We start from the raw sequence: 23,598 nt of genomic DNA, 5'->3' as shown, positions 1-23,598 counted from the left end.
CAAAAAAAGAAGTTTGATGCTTGATCTCATCAACAATGTCCGTGATGCAGATTGCATACACTTGGGTCTCAAGCTCCAATCCCTGAGGTAACCCTTAGTCATAGTGTACCAACCTGAGGAAACTTTTGTTTGTTCACTCTCTATAGCTTCTGTCTTTAAACCAATTCTCATATCGTGAAGTGTGTCATTTATGTTAATAACCAACACAGGCCAAGGATATGCTGGGGGCAACCTCTAAGTGTCACCAAGCTTCTGGTGCCAACGTAGCATGCCCACAACTTCCCACCTGTACATCTTTGTAACATATCAGGGAAGAAACAAGAGCACCTGGAGAAAACCCATGCAGTCATGAAGAGAACATACAAATTCCCAACTGACAATCTGTGAATTGAACCCGGGTCAGTGGCACTATAAAGAATTTACTAACCACTACACCATCATCCTGCCCATAACCATGTATATCCCCAATTCCAAATACTCTAACCACCTTGTCCAATTGACTTTGAAATTAATATCCTCCGGAAAATCCAATAGAGTATAACCACTGTGCCCTTATATCCTCAAACACTCAACTGAATTAGTCAAATAAGTTTTCCCAATCATTAGTTCATCTGACTCTGTTAAACCCTGTTAAAATAGCAGGGATGGCTTCTATCCTGCCACTATTTGAGTTGATTTCTCATTCACTAAACAATTCAGATTCAGACACAGATATGTTTAGCACATGTACATCGAAACATACAGTGAAATGCATCCTTTGAGTTAAAGACCAATTGAAAGCATCCTAATTGGCTGCATCACTGCCTGGTATGGGAACTGTACTTCCCACAATCACAGGATTCTGCAGAGAGTGGTGCGGACAGCCCAGAGCATCTGTAGATGTGAACTTCCCACTTTTCAAGACATTTACAAAGTCAGGTGTGTAAAAAGGGCCCAAAGGATCATTGGGGACCTGAGTCACCCCAGTCACAAACTGTTCCTGCTGTGATCATCTGGGAAATGGTACCACAGCATAAAAGCCAGGAAAAACAGGATCCGGGACAGCTTCTTCCACCAGGCCAGCATTAACTCATGCTGATACAATTTTATTTCTATGTTATATAGACTGTTCTGTTATACATACTATTTATTATAAATTGCTATAAATTGCACATTGCCCATTTAGACAGAGACGTAGCGTAAAGATTTTTACTCCTCATGTATATGAAGGATGTAAGTAATAAAGTCAATTCAATTCAGTTCAATGACCCAAGGATGTGTTGGTGGCAGCTCGCAAGTGTGGCCACACATTCCAGGGCCAATATAGCATACCCACAATGCTCAGGAGAACGACACAGGACATGACAAGCAACAAAGCAACAACAGTAAAAAGAAGTCTCTTTCGTCCATCCCACCCGCCCATACACACACGAACGACAGACCTCCAACCCCAGAAAAGGAAACACTCTTGACCTCCCAATCCATCTCATTGCATTTTATTTGTCTACCTGTTCTATACTCTTGCTGGTACTGTACTGCCGTCTGCTGTCCTGCAGTCTGGAAAAAGGCTCCGAAGCATTCAGGCTCTCACGACCAGACTATGTAACAGTTTCTTCCCCAAGCTGTCAGACTCCTCAATACCCAGAGCCTGGACTGAGGCTAACTTACTGCCCTCTACTGTGCCTATTGTCTTGTTTATTATTTATTGTAATGCCTGCACTATTTTGTGCACTTTATGCAGTCCTGGGTAGGTCTAGTGTAGTTTTTTTTCTGTGTTGTTTTTTACGTAGTTCAGTCTAGTTTTTGTACTGTGTCATGTAACACCATGATCCTGAAAAAAAGTCTCATTTTTACTACAAAAGTGTATGTAAAAATAACTTCATACCAGAAGTTATGGTAGAAATGACAATAAAAAGTGACTTGACTTGACTAACACCATATTCCGCATTCTTTTTCTCTCTTTGCTATCTCAATGTAGTCCAACCTGTCCAGATGACATGCAAAACAGATCTTTTCACAGTATTTCATTTAATTTAATAAAAATTAAATCCAATTTTGCATCAATGTTGCACGTGATATAGTCCAAGGCTAAACCCTATTCCAATGCATGTTCATAGAAAACCATAAAATTCGTGAAACAATATATTTTTTCAAAGAGGAGAAATCCAAATGAAGAGTGGTCGATATGTGACTGACAGGAAATTTTTTTTAATTCTGTTAAATCCAAGGCTTATAATATTGCCAGATATACAAGTTGGCCCAAGGATATAAAATAGTCTGTCAGAACTGCTGGGGGTTTGTAACAAAGGGAAAAGATGAGTGAGAGCAGATGTCGATCAGTACAGACAGAGATGGATAATAAGGAAATGGAAGTGAAATTAAGCAAATATTGATGGAGAATGAGGAATGGAAGGAATTAATGCAAATTATAAATTATGGACTGCAAGCTGATAAATTGTAACCTAATGACCTGCAGGAAACTTGGGGACAGTTATGGGCTTCCCTCAGCACATCCTGGGACTGTGTTAGCTATTGGTGCAAAGACACATTTTACTGTATGGTTTGATGTGATGGATAAAGTCAATCTTTATATTTATGGATTGAGAATTGTTTGAAAGCTGGAAGCTATATAAAAGAGAATAAATGGGATTTTCCTCAAGTTGGTAAACTATGATTAGAGAGTTAACACAGGGACTGGTGCTTGAGAACCAACTGTTCACATCTGCATCAATGATATCAAATGTTCGAATGAAGTGACTGTGGAGTTAGTGAATCCATTGGATATACTCCTTCATAATCCTAAAGGCTCTGTAGTGGATCCTGCTCAGTAGAGATTAGAAAATGCCATTTCACTATTTAGGGCAGTGGATGAGAGCAAACAGGGACCAACCAATCTGTTGGCCTAACATCAGTAGTCGGGAAAATCATAGAATCATGAAGGAATCAATAACTGAAGATACAAAAAATGCTTTTTTCTACACGTTCAAAAAGGTAGAACAGGATTGTTCTAAATCTGCATTCTGCTGTTTCTGTTAAAAGATGCTGATCACATCACATCTCCTTTTCCTTTGTGTGTTTTCTTTCCATACTCCGTTACATCACACAATGCAGATATCAAAATGCTTTTCTGTGCCTTCTTTTCTCCTTAGTTATAACTGTATGATTCTCCTCCCACTAACTGGGCTGAGAGATTTCACTTCCCTGCCATTATAATCAGAAATTAGAACTGATTGGCCAGGGAACTGGAGACAGCAGTTTCAGCCCAGTTTAACCAACTTATTAAAATGACACAGAATTATCATTCAGATTTTCCTGGATGCCCTCTTCACTATGTAAATAGTATGACACTTGCGATGATGCTTTCTGTGGCACTTGGTTTGGTTTGGCCTAGATTTCAAAATTAACCCCAGACTACAATTCACTGATTAATACTACAGGTGTTCTTAATGAACTCATCTTGTTCTCTAAGTGTTTTGCGGTCAACAAGTATGTTTTGATCTATTATTACATTACACGGTACATGGAACAGCACAGCAAAGTACAGGCCCTTCAGCCCACTGTTTTGTGCCAACCTTTTAATCTACTCCAAAATCAATCTAACCCTTCCCTCCCACTGGCTGTCCATGATTCTATCATCTATGTACATTCCCAAGAGTCTCTTAAATGTTCTATAATGTATCTGCTGTTACCACCTGTGGTGAACTACATATACCTGTCTGGACATGCTCCTCTGCTGACTGCTCCTGTGGCTCCTCCCACAGACCCCTGTATAAAGGCGGTTGGAGGCACTGCTCCTCCCTCAATCTCCAGGATGTTGTGCGGTGGTCTCTTGCAGCTAATTGTGGTCTCTTGCAGCTAATAAAAGCCTATCGTTTGCCTCCCATCTCCGAGAGTTATTGATGGTGCATCACCACCATCCCTTACAGCATGTTCTATACACTTATCACTCTCCGTGGGAAAAAATCTGACATCTGACATTTCCTTTATACTTTGTTCTAATCACCTTAAGTTTATGCCCCCTTCTATTATCCATTTCTGTCCTGGAAAAAGGTGTCTGGCTGTCCACTCTGTGCTTCTTATCACCTTGTACACCTCTGTCAAGTCACCTCTCATCCTCCTTCACTCCAAAGAGAAAAGCCCTAGCTTGCTCAACCCATCTTCATAAGACATGTACCAGGCAAAGTACTGGTAACTGTCTTCTGCACCTTGTCTAAAGCTTCCATATCCTTCCTGTAATGAGGCAACCAGAACAGAAGACAATATTCCAAGCAGAGTTTTACAGAACTACAACAGAACCTTTGAAAGCCAACATACCATACTCCTTTTTAACCACCCTATTGACATGTAGGGTAACTCTAAGGGATCTATGGATGTTGGCCCCAAGATATCTCTGTCCCTCCTAAGAATCCTATCATTAACCTTGTTCTCTGCCTTCAAGTTTGAAATCCCGCAAATAAAACTGAGATATTGACAGAATAAACCCCTTTCTTTCCTGATGTTGACTGATACTGTCTGGAACACTAAGGATATAACACAGCTATTGAAGTGATGGCATGAGATTTTTTTAACATTGATCTAATAGGTGAGACTCAATTTATCAAATACAGTGTCCAATTTATTAGGTTTACCTGTACATCTGCTTGTTAATTCAAGTATCTAATCTGCAAATCATGTGGCCGACACTCAATGCATAAAAGCGTGCAGACCAAACATCAGGACATTACTTCACTACTTTTTTTACACTACTTATTTAATTTAACTTGCTATCTATAGTTCTTACAGTAATCCACAGATTTTATTCGGTACTGCTGCCACATAACAACAAATTTCACAATATATGCCATTGATATTTAACCTGATTCTGACTCTGATTTATTATATTGATTGCATTTTATGAGTATTCACTCAAAATCTTTTGAAATTTAGTTTAATTAGTTTTATGAGGAGGTGTTTTTAAAATCTTCATTGGTGAGAGAATTTCCTTCTGTTTGGCAATGATAAGTTGCAGCAGATGAGAAGGCCACAAGGTCCCTCCAGCACAAACTGGTTTGAGTGAACAGTCTGGACTGCTACTTTATCTCCATGGCTCTAGGATTCTGCCAAGTACTCATCCATCCCCCCCCGGAATGTTATCCCTGACTACACAATGTGCGTGGAATGAAGCGGGATGGATGGCTGGTGATCAGCACGAACTCAATGCGCTGAAGGGCCAGTTTCTGTACTGTGCCACCACACCGCCTGTCCTCGAATCCCTCTGGTGATATATTCCAGACCCTTGACACTTTGCTGCACAGAAGTTTTTTTTTCTCATATCATTTTAGCCCTCTAATTTGTTGTCTCCTCTGATGATGGGAATAGTTACTCTCTGTCTACACTGCTCTGTCCCTTCCTGATATTAATAGCTTCTACCAGATCCCCTCTCAAACAACCCCAATTTCTCCACTCAATCCCAAGTAACTAAAGTCTCCAATCCTCAAAACCTAGCAAATCTCTAGTAAGCTGTGCTCCCAACTTCTCAATGTTCCATATGGTCATTCCATATAGTTATTGCTGATCTGTAATGATCTCTCTTTCTCTTCTGTTCCAATTCTTCATAATTCTCAACTCCTCAATCTTTCAAATATTTGTCTGTCTCTGTCTTAAATATATTTAATGATCTGATCTCCACCATTCTTGTGGAGGGAGAATTCCAGAGGTTTACTGCACGCTGAGAGAAAAAATTTCTACGTATTTCAGTTTTAAGACCATAAGACCATAAGATATAGGAGCAGAATAAGGTCATTTGGCTCACGAAGTCTGCTCTGCTCTTTTGTCATGGCTGATCCATTTTCCTTCTCAGCCATAATCTCCTGCCTTCTCCTTATATCCCTTCATGCCCTGACTAATCAATAATCTATCAATCTCTGCCTTAAGTATACACAATGATGTTGGCCTCCACAGCTGCCTGTGGCAATGAATTCCACTCTTTGGCCACAGAAATCCTCCTCATCTCCATTCTAAAAGGATGCCCTTCTATTCTAAGGCTGCATTCCCTGATCTTAGACTTAAATGTCCATGCTTATCTTGAAGCTGAGTGCTCTTGTCCATGATTCTCCCTTTAGTGAAAACATCTCAACATCTATCCTGTCAAGTGCCTTTAGGAATCTTATATTTCTGAATAAGATCACTCTTCATTCTTCTAAACTCCTGAGGGAAAACAGCTCCAAATTGCCCAGACTCTCTTGGTAGAACAATTCTCTCAAAGTCAAAGAAAATTTATTATTGAAATATATACATATATGTCACTATATACTCTCTTGAAATTCATTGTAGGCATTACAGGAAAATAAATAGAACAGAATTTATGGAAACTCTATATAAACAAAGACTGACAATGAACTAATGTGGAAAAAGACTCATTGTGTACAATAATATAATAATACAGAGAATATAAGTTGTAGAGTCATTGAAAGTGAGTCTGTGGGTTGTGGAAGCAGTTCAAAGTTAAGAAAAGTGAAGTTATCCACGCTGGTTCAGGAGCCTGATGGTTGTGGGATAATGACGGTCCTGAACCTGCACGTGTGGGACCTAAGGCTCCTGTACCTCCCTCCTGATGATAGCAGCGAGAAGAGAGCATGGCCTGGATGGTGGTGGTCCTTGGTGATGGACGTTGCTTTCTTGCGGCAGCACTCCTTGTTGAGGAGGTACTCACTGTTGAGGAGGGCCTTGCTGTGATGCACTGAGCTGCATCTACCACCTTCTGTAGACTTTTCCACTCCTGGGCATTGATGTTTCCATACCAGGCCATGATGCAACCAGTTAGGATACTCTCCACTTTGCATTTGTAGAAGTTTGTCAAAGTTTTTGCTGAATCTATGCAAACTTCTAAGAAAGTAGAGGTGCTGTTGTGCCTCCTTTGTGATAACATTTAAACACTGATCAGTACTTGTTGCACTTGCTAACTTTTTATGATCCATGTATTAGTCCATCTAGATCCTATTGAATTTCACTCATTCACAGTTTCTCTCTATTTATTTATTAATCTGCCTTTTAGATTCCTCTTACTGAAGTACATGACCTCACACTTCCCCCACATTAATCTCCTTCAGCCAGGCTTTCACCCACTTATTCAATCTATCTCTATAACCTCACGAACAAGAGGAAATCTGCAGATGCTGGAAATTCAAGCAACACACACAAAATGCTGGTGGAACACAGCAGGCCAGGCAGCATCTACAGGAAGAAGTACATTCGACGTTTCGGTCCAAGACCCTTGGTTAACCCTGAGTTGGTCCTGACGAAGGGTCTCAGCCCAAATCATTGACTGTACTTCTTCCTATTGATGCTGCCTGGCCTGCTGCATTCCACCAGCATTTTGTGTATGTATCTCTATAACCTTGCAGAATCATAATGTCCTCATCACAATATACTCTTCCACCCATTTTCCTGTCATCTGCAAACCTGAAAACCTTACGTTTTGTTCCCTCCTGCACGTCACAGAATAGCAAATGGATGAGGACGAAAATCCCTCGAGTATTCCATTAACCCCATCCCTCCAATCTGAATAAGACTCATTGATTCCAATCCTGTTCACTTAGTGACAGCTAGTTTTCAATACTTGCTAGCACACTTCCTCGAATACCTTAGGCTCTTAATTATGCAATTAATATTTCATGTGTTTCTTTTATCACTTAAAGATAAGAACGTGTTAGTAATGCTATGTTGGCGGCAGGAATACGACGACTCGGGTCAAGGCCTTTCCTCCTACAGATGCTATTCAACCCGCTGAGTTCCCCTGATAGGTTGTACACTGCTCTACGGTTTTCTGCTGGGAACTAAAATACAAACAAAGAGCTGGTAATATCTCAGCAGATCAGACAGGATTTCAGGTTGATGAACTTCCATCTCTCTTCTCATTGCTGCCATCAGGATGGAGATTCAGGGGCCTCAGGTCCCACACCACCAGTTTCTGGAACAGTCATTACACCTGAACCATCAGGCTCTTGAGCCAGAGGGGATGACTTCACTCACCTCAACAATGAACTGATTCCACAACCTATGGACTCACTTTTAAGAACTGTGCAACATGTTGTTGATATTTATTGCTTATTTCTTCTTCTTCTTCTTTTTATTCTATTTTTGTATTTGCATTGTTTATTGTATTTTGCACATTGGTTGTTTGTTTATCTCCGTTGTGTGCTGATTTAATTTATTTTTTATTGAGATACAGTGTGGAATAGATCCTTCCAGCCTTTTGACTAGTACTGCCCAGCAGCCCCTGATGTAACCCTAGCCTGATCATGGGGCAATTTACAATGGCTGATTAACCTACCAACCAGTACGCCTTTGGACTGTGGAAGGAAACTGGAGCATCTGGAGGAAACTCACGCAGTCTTGACTCGATTGTGTTTCTTTCTGTTTACTACGAATGCCTGCAAGAAAACAAATCTCAGGGTAGTGTGTGAGCAGCCATCGATCCCAGGGATCATGGGTTTACACCTTAGTGTGCTGTGTCCTCTCCAGGGCGCAAACCCGGGTGGGCGGAAAGTACTGAAGAACCGGCTGTTGCCCATGCAGTGGGTTCCCCCTCTCCACGTCACTGATGTAGTCCAAGGGAAGGGCAAGCGCCGATACAGCTCGGCACTGGTGTCATCGCAGAGGTTGCCAGAGTGAAGTTGTAAACAACCTCAAACTGCCTTAGGGACCCCGATTTGTTCCTTGGGGTTTACTCCCGAAGCCTTTCCCATGGGTATGGTCGCAAGGCAGTGGAGGTTTAAAATCAGAGTTTTCCTTCTCCTCAGGATAGTAAATGGTGGCATATAGGTACATTGATAATAAATTTACTTTGAACTTTGATCAATAATTTGAAATATTTACTGTTTCTCTCTTGTCATGGAAGCACCCTTAACTGTTGGGTGTTCCCAGCATTACCCACCTTTATGCTTCAAGGTCAGCGTGGTACAGCTGGAATGGGGAAACCAGATGCTTTCTTTATGATCTAAATTGGCATTGGAGCAGTCAGTGTCAAACAAGAGGTCCAGGGCTTAAGGTAGCAGCTCAGAGAACCAAACATTGGAACAGCTGTATTTGTAATGGTGTGTCCTTCGTCGGTAAACCTCAGTAACAGGCAATGTTTGATGGTTGCTTGGCCGCTGTAATTTACTACAATGTTTAAAAAGGCATGTGGGCCTCACAGGAATGTTGTCATAGCTGCCAGGTTCAACTGCTTGTAACAACTCTGGGCTGTCTGACCCTGCCACAGTGATCCGACTTGATGAGTGTCCTCCAAAAATTGAAGCAAAATCTCCAAAACTCTTCAAGTTTTACATCCACTGAGTAACAGAAACATTTCTCCCCACTCCTGACACCACGTGGACAAAGAATAATACTGCACTCTGAATGTGATGTTACATATTCAACTTGTTGAGTACAGCTCAGATATTTTTTTAAACAATTTTTTGTGGATTGCCATGGTTTTTACTAACTCCATAGACTTGTATAGCATGGAACCATGTTACATATTCAATGTGTTTGTGTACAGTTCACATTTTTCTTAATTTCTTAGAGATTGCTGCAGTTTTAACTCGTTCCATAGAATTTACAGCATGGAGCCAAGCCCTTTGGCCCCTTGACTTCATATCAACTACCAACCAGCCATTACAATAATCCTACACAGATATTACTGACCTCTACTGCCACAATGAGGCCACTCTCAGGTTGGAGGAGAAACACCTCTTATTCTGTTTGGGTAGCCTCCAACCTGATGGCATGAACATCAATTTCTCCAACTTCCTGTAATTTCTGCCCCCTTCACCTTCTCTCCTTTTCCATTCCCCATACTGGCTCCTCTCTTCTCCTCAACTGCCCAACACCTCCCTCTGTGCCTCTCCTCCTATCCTTTCTCCCAGGGCCCAGTCTCCTATCCTGCCAGATTCCTTCTTCTTCTGCCCTTTACGTATTCAACCTTTCATTTCCCAGCTTCTCACCCACCCTCCCCCATCCACACTCCTTCCCCCCTCACCTGGCTTCACCTATCACTTGCCAGCTTGTACTCTTTCCTGTCCCCCACTTTCTTACTCTGGCTTCCTCTCCCTTACTTTCCAGCCCTGATGAAGGGCCCTGGCCCAAAATGTTGACTCTTTATTCACCTCCATAGATGCTACCTGACCTGCTGAGTTCCTCCAGTACTTTTGTGTACATTACTCTGTATTTCCAGCACCTGCAAAATCCCTTGTGTTTCTGATCTTGCTTTTATTTTTCCCACATTCTCCCCTCCCCCGGGTTCGACCACTCACCTGCACACTTGGGGAAATACACTGTGGCTGGTGTCTCTATATGTCTCTGAGAAGTGAGGAGAAACCAGAGCAACTTGGAGACCCTTCCAATCACAGGAAGTACTTCTGAAGACTGGACCCATCCCGTAGGAAGAATGAGGCAATGGCTCGCCTAACTGCACAAACACTGAGCTTTTAAAAGTCATTGTTTTGTGCTGTAGTCAAAATGTCCATGCACATTGAAGTGGCACTTGGTCCATCTTCTCTTGATTCTCATGCCGACGATTAGCTTATAGAAAATGTCTGTATTTAGTTACATTGTGAATATCACCTGTGAAATTTGCACTGTGGCCACTTTATTAGGTACAGGAGTGGAACCCTGCTACTGTAGCTCATCTACGTCAAGGTTTGATGTGTTGTTCATTCAGAGATACTCCTCTACACACCACCATTGTAATGTATGTTTTCTTGAGTCACTGTCACGTTCCTGTCAGCATGAACCAGTTTCCTCTGACCTCTCCCATTAACAAAATAGTTTTGCCTGCAGAATTGCCGCTTACTGGATTATTTTTTTGTTTCTCACACCTTTCTCTGTAATCTCCAGACATTGTTGTTTGTAAAAATCCAGATCAGCAGTCTCTGAGATACTCAAACCACCCTGTCTGGCACCAACAATCATTCCACAGTCAAAGTCACTTAGATCACATGTCTTCCCTATTTTGATGTTTGGTCTAAACAACAACTGAACCTCTTGACCATGTCTGCATGCTTTTATCTGATGATATATTTACATTATTGAGCAGGTATACCTAATAAAGTAGCCACTGAGTATACGGTATACTTTCATTATTTTCCATTAATGCTGCTTGTGACTTACAGATTGATGGTAAATTCTATTTGTTTGTGGGATGCATTGATCAGTGGTGAGAAAACTGGATGTGTAATGGCTTGAAAGGGCACAGCCTCAGAATGCAAGGATGTCTCTTTAAAACAGAGATGAGGCATTATTTCTTCAGTGGAAGGATGGTGAATCAGTAGAATTCATTGCCTCAGATGGCTATGGAGGCCAAGTAATTTGGTATATTTATAGCAGAGGTTAATTAGTCTCTTGATTAGTAAGGGCCTTTATAAGTGTGTGGAGAAGGGGGTTGAGAGGGAAAATAAATCAGCCATGACCGAATTGCAGAACAGACTCGGTGGGCTGAATGGCCAGATTCTGCTCCTATGATTTTATGGGATAGGGAAGAGAAATGAAAAATCCTTCTGACTATATGCAATAAAGTTAGGGGTCTGCCGAAGGAATTTAAGTAGATGTGAATGGCAGATAAGTGTGAGGTAATGAATGACGAATCTTGGAAAGTCAACCCAGTGTAGGACTTAGACTATGAATTACACTATGACAATGTAAGACCTGTACTATGCAGAGCAATGTAATGGAACAGAGATAGAAGGGCACAGCTCATTGAATGCAGTATTCCTGGAGTACAGTTTTGGTCACCCTGTTATAGGAAAGACTTGGTTTAAATGGAAAGAGTACAGAAATAAATTTATGAGTGGCTGCCAGGACTAAAGAGCCTGAATTATAAGGAGAGGTCAGCCTGGCATGGTCTTTATTGCTTGGAACGTAGGAGAACGAGGAGCAATCTTATAGAAATGTTTAAAATCATGAAATGGGGTGAATGGTAACAGTGTTTTCCTCAGGGTGGGGCACTAAGGACTTAGGGCAAGAGGGGTAAGACTTACAAGGAATCTGAGGCGCACCAGTGTGTGATGAGTAGGTGGAATGAACTGACAGAGGATGTGACTGAAGCAGGCGCTTGGAGAGGCCTGAAAGGATATGGGCCAAATGTAGGAAATTGGGACTAACAGGGTGGGCACCATGGTCAGCATGGACTGGTTGGGCTGAAGGGCCTGCATCCATGCTGTATCGTTCTAAGACACTATGAATTATTAAGTCAATGCATGAACTGTTCTGAAAATTTAACGATTATTCGTTTTGAACTAGCTGGATCTTAATCTCTGGAGGTTGATGCATTTCTTGAGTGAAACACCAGTTATTACGTCTGCATATAATGTTTGTGTGCGAAGTTCTTGGCAGGGGATGTGAGAGGAAATGGAGGTGCAAGATAAAGGCGAGCAACCTTACAGACTAAATTTTCCAATTTCAGGAAAACAAGAGCCCCTGTGTCCCAACTGATTCCATCTGTCTCTCATCCTTCCCTTTTCTGGATCCCCATTACCTTCCTACTCGCTTATTTTAGCATCTAAACCAGAAGACATATGTAGGAGCAGAATTAGGCCATTCAGCCCATCAAATAATCTTTACTGTTCAATCCCGGCTGATTCAATCGTTCTCCTGCATTTTCCCCATAACCATTAGCCCCCTTACTTATCAACACATCCAAAATGCTGGAGGAACTCAGTAGGTCAGGCAGCATCTATGGAAATGAATAAAGTCAATGTTTCTAGTCAAGATCCGTGTTCAGAACTGAAAAGAAAGGGGAAAGATGCCAGAATAAAAAAGTTGTGGGGGGGGGGGGAGAGGAAAGGATGCTAGCTAAAAGGGGAATAGGTGAAGCTAGGTGGATGGGAAAGGTAAAAGGCTTGAGAAGAAAGAATCTGATAGGAGAGGAGGGTAGACATTAGGAGAAAAGGAAAGAGGAGGGGACCCAGTGGGAAGTGATAGGCAGGTTAGAAGAATTAGCGGGCCAGAATGGGAATAGAAGAAGGGGGGGGGGGGGATTTTGTTTTACTGGAAGGAGACTTTGATATTCCCCTTACTTATGCCCTTTTCTCATTCTATTGCAAGGAAGGAGGTACAGAAGCCTGATGAATCACACTCAGTGATTCATTAATAATTTCTTTCCTACCTTCCCCTCCATCATCCGATCTCTGATGGTCCATGAACCCAGGAACACCCTTTGATATTCCTTTTATTTTACGCTATTTTTGTAGTTTATAGTATTTTTATGTCTTTGCAATGTACTGGCGCTGCAAAACAACAAATTTCACGTTATATCACTCAGTGATAATACACCTGATTCTGAAAGCCCTAGAGTTTTGTTCCAAACAGACCCTTGGAAACAAACCGAGACTTAAATGTTTGTGTAATTCTCCAGCCGTGGCATGTCCCACAACGACCACCAGAGGGTGGTAATAGTTCTGGGTCGCGCTCCGTATAGGCAACAGTGCTACTACATAAAACTGTCCAAATTATTGCTAACATAGAATTGAATATTCCAATCATGAATTATAAAATCATCTTGCTTCCACAAACTACGAATACATTTGGCCAGTTTTTAAATTTTGGTTTGATGGATATTACGATCGTGGCTTATAAATTCTGCATCAACATTCTGCCGTCTTCATTTTACAGAACTTTTAGTTCAGTTGACTTGCTTTAGTTATTGTAGTTGTTGGAAGCTGAAGTACCTCCAGAGAAAGAGTAAAAGCCTTGTTTAAAAAAAATATTTCTAGGCGTTTAACGCAATGTTATGAGATGGGCTATTTTTAAAAACTTAAGCCGTATTACTCAGGTGCACACAGAGGTTTCGCTGAAGACCTGTAAACCTAATAGTTTTCAGGTGCTTTAAGTTGAAGTTCACGTTTATTGAATCGCATACATGCATACAGCTAAATGAAACAACTTTCCTCTGGGACTAAGGTGCAAAACACAGTACATATATCACAGTTATCGCATACGCATCTAACAACACGGTATATGGAATTCTATATCCTAGATCCTAGTTGAACAACCTTCCATATCAAAGATCTGTTCCGTGGCTGCATCTTGGCAGGAAATTGTTCTCCGTGCTCTGAACTGCCTGTGGCAGAAAATACCTCAACCTTTTTGATGCTATTTGCCCATCCTTCTGCTCACACTTACATTTTGGCTACACTACCTTATATTTTTCTGATAAACATCACTCGCACCTCACCGTGCCCACCGATTTAAAACGCGTGGACATCCAGGGGAATGGTTAACCCCCCTGGTTAATGGACTTCACTGTTCACCAAATATTAAGTAGGGATTTTCCTCTCAGTATTGAGACTTTGGATGCAATTGATTCGCGTTTTCTTCATATTGCAGGATTTGGCGGAGGAAATGACACTTTAATTCCAGACCACCCCCACCTCACTTTCCCTCTGACAGAGATGAGGAGGAATTGTCACAGCGACCCCGTATTCACCAGTCTGTGTTCAGCTTTGCGAAGAGGCTTGGTGAGAAGCAGGAGCAAAAATCAAACCCGCTGGGACGAGGGCATGAGTGAAGAAAATGTACATTTTAATCCTGCAGTTTTAAATTTTATACATATATATATTTATTAAAATGGAGCTAGAAACTGCAATCATTTCACGCCATTCTACACCACTAAATCAACAAACTCGTTTACTGTTTGAAGAATTGCACACAGTACAAACTACATCCTCAAACAGAATATTTTTGTTTTTTTTTCCAAAGATGATAGAATACAGCAGTGAGCGTTTTGTATCGGTTTATAAAGGGGGAGGAAGGTCTTAAAATATATATAAATTAATCGGGGAGGGAATTGGAACTAGCGCCCAGCAAATAATGCCACCTATCTGGCGCTGCGTCAGTATTGCGAGCTCAGGACGCTGTTGGTTGGCGGAGGGGGAGAGAGGGGCGGGAGAGTCGGTCCTTCCATCTGTGTCTGTCGGCTCCGCCTTCCACACAGGCAAATAACACAGCTACACCTGGGAATCGCCTCCGGCTCCCCTGTGGCTAGCGCTGACACCGAGAGCGCCCGTGGAAACTCACCACCCACCCCTGGCTCGGCGCAGGGGGACGCGGGCAGAGGGGCGCAAGAGCTGTCAATCTATAAATACTCTTGCAAATAAGGCAGGCGGCCGCCAGAAGGAACGGGAACAGTTCGGTGGACTATCTTTCTCTGGATTATAAACCCGATTGAAGGGAATTTGCGCTGGGAGATTATTCATCGAATCTTGCGTCACTGACAGCTCGGCAGAGAGATTCCTCGTTCAACCACATCTATTGTAGGAAAGCATTTCAATCGGAGAGAAGGAAAGGCCAGCTGTCTGTCCTCCTCGGATTTTTCCTTCCCCCGTCCTCCATTCCCTCCCCCCTGGTCTTCGGCCCCTCTTGTGCCGGCTAGCATGGCTTTTAGCCGGGTGGAGAGGCGCCGCTGCCTCTCCCTCTGCCCTCTTCCCTCATGTTAACCATGGTCCGTGCGAACGCGTCCTCGGACCGAGACTCCACCGCGCCGAACATGGACCCCGTCATCATCCCCATCGACGCCGAGATGATCTGCGACAGTAATGACCAGCGCATGTGGTGGGCCTTCCTCGCCTCGTCTATGGTCACCTTCTTCGGGGGCCTCTTCATCATCCTGGTGTGGAGGACCATCCAGTACCTGTGGGCGGTCTGCTGTCACTGCGGCCTCAAGAACAAGGTAAAACAGCCCCGGCTGTGCACGCCTCTCTCTGCCTTTGGAGTATTTAAAGTGGAGGGGGGAATCATTTTGGTGTCAGGAAGTCAAACATTGGGGGAACGGATGAAGTTCTTGGGGTAGTACACCGACGACAGGTTGAACCGCGGGGTTGCATTAAGGGGTCCAGTTCTCTATTCATCTGTGCTTTTGTAACTCAAAGAACATAGGAGCAAGAGTAGGCCCCTCGGCCCCTCAAGCCTGTTCTAGCATTCAATATGAACCCTTTGGCAGGGGGTTGCATCCCCTTTACCCTTTGTATACGGTCCAGCAGGTTGACGAGTTAATTTGTTTTTTTAAAAGGAGAGTTTCTGTGGCGGGTGGGGCGTAAATAAGCGGAATTAAAATTCTTGCTGGATGGAATAAAAGGGGCGAGCGAGCGTGTAGGGCGCAGGTTACCTGTGCACCTTACGGTCTAAGCACGGAGACTCGCTCGCTCATCCCTGCATGTTCCGGTGAACACTCCCGTAATTCGCGGGAGCCGGTGGCCCCTGTATCCTGCTCTTTCCTCCCCGCTGGAGAGTCCCGGAGCTGTTGAGGAAGTCCTGCGCTAAATCGGGTGCATTTAAACTCCAGGAGCCTCGCTCCTTTTGGATAGTCGGGGAGGTTGCAGTGCCGTCAGTTTCCCCTGGTGGGGTTGAAATCCCGGCGGGGTGGTGGGTGGTTGGTGGGGGGGGGGGGTAGCTGACCCGGTCACCGAGCTCGCCGTCCGCGGTGTTCAACCCAGCTCGGTGCGTGTCAGGTGAGTGAGCCCCTGGTGCAAGAATCCTGGAGAGCTCACATCAAGGATTTGCGTCCTTCCCGCTACCTTTCGACCTGCTGTTGTGTTGAAAATAATGATTCTTTCGCGGTGACTAAGGGAGGGTTGCTTGCCTCTCGACAGCAGCCTGCTTCTCCTTTGAGGAGAACGTGTTTGCGTTCTGTAGCACCTGCCACCTCGCATTCACAGGACGCCTCTAGGCGCTTTGAGAACTTTCCGGGTGCTTCAGCAAACAAGGCCACCAGTCCAGGCACAGTAAGATTACAATCCCGGGTAAATGGTTTGGACTGAGGGATAAACACTGGGAAGGACACTCGGGCGATAATTGTGTTGTGGTGGGGAGGGTCTTTTGCTGTCCACCTGAGGCACCATGAGGGGCTTTGTTTCAACTTCTGGTGTAAAGAGCATTCCCTGAGGGATCAGCCCAGAGAAAGAAAAATAGGGAGCAGGCCCATCAAGCCCTACTAACCACTCATTTACATAAATCGTACAGTAGCCTCGCGATAAGTCTCATTTCCCTCAATATCTCTCCAACTCCCCACCAGATTCCACCACTCAGCCAGCACCAATGTAGAGTGGCCAATTAACCTACCAACCCACGTTATTGGGATGTGGGAGGAAAGTAGAGTTGGGGTGTCATGCAGTCACGGGGAGAATGTGCAAACTCCACACAGACGGCTCTAGGGGTTGGGATTGAATCAGGATTACTGGTCCACTGGCCCCACCTAATGCCATTATTTTTGTGTTCAACTCCCCGGAGAGGGGCTTGAATGCTATGCCCCCGGGGGAAATAACATTTTCTGAGATTTGTGAAGTACAAATAGCATTCTTCAAAATGGAAGCAGGGTCAGAGCGGCAGATGCGGGGCAATGAATCAGCCATTCGAGTTTGCCCCGGCGTTTCACTTATCAGGAAGTGGAGAGTTTCAAATGAAAACTGGAGTCGCGAGACTGCTGAACGGGCTCGAGGTGGGAGGGGGACTGCCGATTCATCTCAGCGGGTTAGACAGAGGGATATCAGAATCAGGTTTATTAAATGCGGGAGGAACGCCGCAGCTCAGACGGCATCTATGGAGGATGATAAACAGATGTGGAGTCTCTGCTGGAAACTTTGACTGTCCGCTCTTCTCCGTAGATGTTGCCGGACCCGCTGAGTTCCTCTAGCATTATTATGCGTGTCGTTGTGGATTTCCAGCATCTGCAGAATCACTTGTGTTGATGGAGAATAAACAGTCTATATTTCGGGCCGAGACCCTTCACCAGGACTGAAATTCTATCTCAGCCCGAACCGATGGCTGTTTATTCATTTCCGTAGGTGCCGCCTGACCTGCTGAGAATCTCCAGCACTTCGTGTGTTGCTCTGGATTTCCAGCATCTGCAAAGCCTCTTGTTTGTTATCCCTGACATATCACATAAAATTTTGTGGCAGCAGTGGCAATAAATTATGATAAATCACGCAACCGAAAGTGGAAAAAAGGAAGGAATAGTGAGGTAATGTTTACGGACCGTTCAGAAATCTGTTCCCAACTGTTTCTGAATCGTTTGGGTTGGTTCTTCAGGCTCCGGCACCTTCTCCCCGATTGTAGTCATGAGAAGAAGACGTGTCTTGGATGGTGAGGCTCCATAATAATAGATGCTGTCTTTTTGAGGCATTGAAGATGCCCTCGATGTTGGGGCATTTGTGCCTGTGATGGAGCTGGTTGAGTTTACAACCCTCTGCAGTTGACGTTTCCGGTTCAATCCCCGCATATCAGGATTGAGAGAGTTCCTCTTGATGTCATGCTTAAATTTAATGCTCCATTGTCAGTGTTCTTGCCAGTAAGCGTGGAGATGATTGTGTGATTTCCCTGTCAATCAAGTTTGTTGCCCATGCCAATTTGATTCCTTAATTTATTTTTAACTATTCCCCACTCACTCCATTATTTCTGATGGAATTATCCTGCACTTATTGGGAGAGATTGCTGCAGTTTTCTACACTCAGAATCTATTTACTGACGAAATTCACTATGCTCGGTGAACAATAAGCTGCTGACAATCCCATACTACACCCACCTGCAATGCACTGGCTAATGTAATGATTTGGTAAATAGCCATAGAACGACAAATAAGCCCATCTAGTCTATGCTAAACTATTTTTCTGCCTAGTCCTATTGACCTGTGCCTGTAACATATCACTCCTTACCCCTCTCATCCATGTACCCATTCCAATTTCTCTTAAATGTTGAATACTTAAAAGAAAATTAAACACATATATTTAAATGTAGCACAAATTACATCTCACGATTTGGCCGGTCTTGTTTGGATGTACGTCGAACAAGACATATTGTGTAAAATCATTGCTTGAAAGGTGAATGGAAAGACACACCTCACTTTGTCCCCTCTTGTGCAAGCAAACTTGACATTAGCTGAACAGAGGGGCACTTTTTTGTGTCAGCGGCATCACAAGTTAACCAAAGTGGACCAGAGAAAAATAAACTTAGAAAGAGTAGCAGATTGAGCCTTTCTTTTGAATAGTAAGAGATCTAAGACAGGAAACAGGAGCATCGTCAATATTACTTTCATATGAAGCATATTTAGCTGCAAGGGCTTGATTACTGGAATAATGGCTTTTTAAGTCTGTAACATTTCTTATGGTCTATTTAATTGTATTAGAAAGCAACACACAATTCATGGCATTATAATGGTTGGTGAAGTTAATGTACAAAATCAGTGAGTACAGTTGATTGGATAATTACTTTGTGTTAGCCATGCTCTTGCTTGTAAACTGTTGGCTTTCCTCTGTTTCGTAGCATGAGATTATTCCCTCAGCCTGCAAGTATTCAGGCTGTGATGAACACTAGGGGCTTTGAGATCTCAGCACGGCAAGAGACCCAACAGGTTGGCCGTTAGTTACCCATCTAGGTAATAACTACAAGTTATTCTGCAGATGCTGGAGATTCAGCACAACACACACAGAGTGCTGGAGGAGTGCAGCAGGTCAGGCAGCATCCTTGGGAGGGAGTGATGAGTGTTCCTTCAGGACTGGAAAAGAACGGGGGATAGAATCCACAATAAGCAGATAGGGGAGGGGAAGCAGTATAAGCTAGAAGGTGATAGGTGAAACCAAGGTTGTGGAAGGAGGATATGTGGATGGGGGAAGGAGATGAAGTCTGAAGCTGGTAGGTAATAGGTGGAAAAGGTAAAGAACTGGAGAAGAAGGAATCGGATAGGAGAGGAGAAAAGCAAGAAGGAGGACCACCGGAGGAAGGTGATAGGCTGGTGAGGAGAAGAGTTAAGAGGGAAACCAGAGTGATGAATGGAAAAAGAGAAGAGGGAGAATGGGGAGAAGTTAAGTTAGAGAAATCGATGTTCAACTGGAAGTTAGAGAAATCAATTTCATCTCATTTACCAGCACACTACAACACTGAACGAGTACCCTGGGAAGCCCTGAGCCTGATCCAGTAGTGGTGTTAAATGTTACAAGTTAAAGAGTGTTTGGGCATTGTCTCTTTCTTTTGCTATCATCTGAATTGGGCAATCGAGGTCAGGTGACCTTGCAGCTCGCAAAGCTCAAGCAAATAAAAAGAGGGAGAGCTCTAGCGGAGCGGCCTGGTCGAGGGAAGTGCTAGTCTTTGGCTCGAGAGATTCTGGCAGTTTTGGCAGTTGGATAGTGCAATCAAGAACTGATTAGCAGTTGATCGGCAATCAAGATTTGTATAGCTCAGACTCAGCAGAAAACAGCTGTTTGGGCAATCAAGGTCAGGTGACCTTGCAGCTTGCAAAGCTCAAGCAATTAAAAAGAGGGAGAGCTCTAGCGGAGCGGCCTGGTCGAGGGAAGTGCCTGGTGTGAAAAGCGCTGGTCTTTGGCTCAAGAGTCTTCGGTGAGGAAACTATGCCAGGCACAATTGCAGAGGGTGAAAACATGACCGCTAAGCTGATTCAGTGTGCTACGTGCATGATGTGGGAGGTCAGGGACACTGATGGTGCCCCCGGCTGCTACAGCTGTGGAAAGTGTGTCCAGATTCAGCTTCTGAAGGAGCATGTTGCAGCACTGAAGAAAGAACTGGATGACCTCAGGTTTATCTGCGAAAATGAGGGTTTTCTGGACAGGACCTACAGTGAGGTCATTACACCGAGGATACAGGAAGAGAGAAAGGGGGCAACGATGAGGAAGGAAAGGATGCTTGAAGTACAGGTGACCCCAGGGGAGGTACCTCTCATAAACAGGTTCACCTTCTTGGAAGCTGTCAGGACAGAAGATACTGCCAGTCTGAGAGGCGGACAGGTCTGTGATCCAAAAATTGGTGCAGAAGCAGAACTGAGGAGTCAGACATCAGGAAGAACCATGGTAGTAGGTGACTCCATAGTAAGAGGTACAGAAAGGGGTTTCTGTAGCAACAGGTGAGATTTAAGGATGGTGTGTTGCCTCCCTGGTGCTAGGATCCAGGACATCACAGACTGATTGCAGGGAATCCTCAAGAGTGAAAGTGAACAGCCAGAAGTGGTAGTGCATGTCGGCACAAATGACATTGGGAAGAAGAGGAAGGACATTTTGCAACGGGACTTCAGAGAACTCGGAAGGCGGCTGAAAAGCAGGACTTCCAGGGTGGTTATTTCTGGTTTGCTTCCAGTTCCTCGTGCTGGAGAGGGCAGGAACAGGGAGATAATGGATCTGAATGTGTGGCTGAGGAACTGGTGCAGGAAGCAAGGATTTACATTCTTGGACCACTGGGATCTGATTTGGGGTAGGGATGAATTGTACAAAAGGGATGGGTTGCACCTTAATAGGTGGGGGACCAGCATTCTGGCAGACAGGTTTGCCACTGCAACACGGATGTGTTTAAACTAAGTAGTGAGGGGGGAGGGGATGAACTGGAGATATAAGGATGGAGTTAAAGTGAAATTGAAAATAAGAAAAGTTTAAAAAGGACGACAGAATCAATGGAGTAGAAAGCTCAAGAAGAGATCATACAGTATGGCCAAGTGAAATAGGAATTGATATGAAAGGAGAGGGGAGTACCAAATTAAAAGTATTATATATAACGAAGTAAAAGGAATAAAGTAGATGAGCTTGAGGCTCAGTTGGAAATTGGCAAGTACGATGTTGTGGGAATAACTGAGACATGGCTTCAAGTGGACAGGGCCTGGGAAATGAATATTCAAGGATATACATCTTATCGAAAGGACAGACTGACTGGCAGAGGGGGTGGGGTGGCTCTGTTGGTGAGGAATGAAATTTAGTCCCTTGCAAGGGGGGACATAGAATCTGGGGATGTAGAGTCAGTATGGATAGAACTGAGAAATTCTAAGGGTAGAAAGACCCTAATGGGAGTTATCTACAGGCCCCCAAACAGCAGTCTGGATGTAGGGTGTAAATTGAATGAAGAGTTAAAATTGGCATGTCGCAAAGGTAATGATACAGTTGTCATGGGGGATTTCAACATGCAGGTAGACTGGGAGAATCAGAATGGTACTGGACCCCAAGAAAGGGAGTTTGTGGAGTGCCTCTGAGATGGATTCTTAGAACAGCTTGTACTGGAGCCTACCAGGGAGAAGGCAATTCTAGATTTAGTGTTGTGCAATGAACCGGATTTGATCAGGGACCTCGAGGTAAAGGAACCATTAGGAGATAGTGACCATAATATGATATGTTTTAACCTACAATTTGAGAAGAAGGGAAAATCAGATGTGTCAGTATTACAGTTGAACAAAGGGAACTATGGAGCTATGAGGGAGGAGCTGGCCAAAGTTCAATGGAACAATACCCTAGCAGGGAAGACAGTGGAACAAAAATGGCAGGTATTTCTGGGAATAATGCAGAAGGTGCAGGATTGGTTCGGAGTAAGGGGCGGCTGTGGCTGACGAGGGAAGTAAAGGGCAGTATAAAAATAAAAGAGAAGAAGTATAACAATGCAAAGATTGAGTGGGAAACCGGAGGACTGGGAAGCTTTTAAAGAGCAACAGAAGATAACAAAAAAGGCAATACGCCAAGAAAAAATGAGGTACAAAGGTAAACTAGCCAAGAATATAAAGGAGGATAGTAAAAGTTTCTTTAGGTATGTGAATAGCAAAAATATAGTTAAGACCAAAATTGGGCCATTGAAGACAGAAACGGGTGAATTTATTATGGGGAACAAGGAAATGCCAGATGAGTTGAACAGGTACTTTGGATCTGTCTTCACTAGGGAAGATACAAACAATCTCCCAGATGTAATAGTGGCCAAAGGAACTCGGGTAAAGGATGAACTGAAGGAAATTAATATTGGGCAAGAAATGGTGTTGGATAGACTGTTGAGTCTGAAGGCTGATAAGTCCCCAGGACCTGATGGTCTGCATCCCAGGGTACTTAAAGAGGTGGCTCTAGAAATCATGGACGCATTGGTAATCATTTTCCAATGTTCTATAGATTCAGGAACAGTTCCTGCTGATTGTCCCACTTTTCAAGAAAGGAGGGAGATAGAAATCAGGGAATTATAGACCAGTTAGCCTGATGTCAGTGGTGGGAAAGATGCTGGAGTCAACTATAAAAGAGGAAAGTACGACACATTTGGATAGCAGTAGAAGGATCAGTCTGAGTCAGCATGGATTTATGAAGGGAAAATCATGCTTGACTAATCTTCTGGAGTTTTTTGAGATGTAACAATGAAAATGGACAAGGGAGAGCCAGTGGATGTAGTGTACCTGGACTTCCAAAAAGCTTTTGATAAAGTCCCACATAGGAGATTAGTGGGCAAAATTAGGGCACATGGTATTGGGGGCAGAGTACTGACATGGATTGAAAATTGGCTGGCTGACAGAAAACAAAGAGTAATGATTAACGGGTCCCTTTCGGAATAGCAGGCTGTGACCAGTGGGGTGCCGCAAGGTTCAGTGCTGGGACTGCGGCTGTTTACTATGTACATTAATGATTTAGATGAAGGGATTAAAGTAACATTAGCAAATTTGCTGATGACACAAAGCTGGGTGGCAGTGTGAAATATCAGGAGGATGTTATGAGAATGCAGGGCGACTTGGACAGGTTGGATGAGTGGGCAAATGTATGGCAGATGCAGTTTAATGTGGATAAATGTGAGGTTATCCACTTTGGTGGCAAGAACAGGAAGGCAGATTACTATCTAAATGGAGTCAAGTTAGGAAAAGGGGAAGTACAACGAGATCTA

General features: G+C 43.6%; 1 protein-coding gene across 6 annotated transcripts in view; it reads left to right on the top strand.

The window, feature by feature from the left end:
• The first annotated feature begins 14,977 nt into the window (after window positions 1–14,977).
• kcnma1a (potassium large conductance calcium-activated channel, subfamily M, alpha member 1a) overlaps window positions 14,978–23,598 on the top strand; it is a 924,908-nt gene continuing 916,287 nt past the window's right edge. For all 6 annotated transcript variants that reach the window (XM_059946553.1, XM_059946552.1, XM_059946549.1 and 3 more), the window contains exon 1: window positions 14,978–15,664. In XM_059946553.1, the coding sequence (XP_059802536.1) occupies window positions 15,425–15,664 (240 nt within the window). In that variant the 5' untranslated portion in view covers window positions 14,978–15,424. The remainder of the gene's footprint in view (window positions 15,665–23,598) is intronic.

Source organism: Hypanus sabinus, chromosome 21, assembly GCF_030144855.1.
Source record: "Hypanus sabinus isolate sHypSab1 chromosome 21, sHypSab1.hap1, whole genome shotgun sequence".
NCBI classification, from domain to species: Eukaryota; Metazoa; Chordata; class Chondrichthyes; order Myliobatiformes; family Dasyatidae; genus Hypanus; species Hypanus sabinus.
Note: the sequence above shows the minus strand (reverse complement) of the source record. Positions and strands in the feature narration are given on the sequence as shown.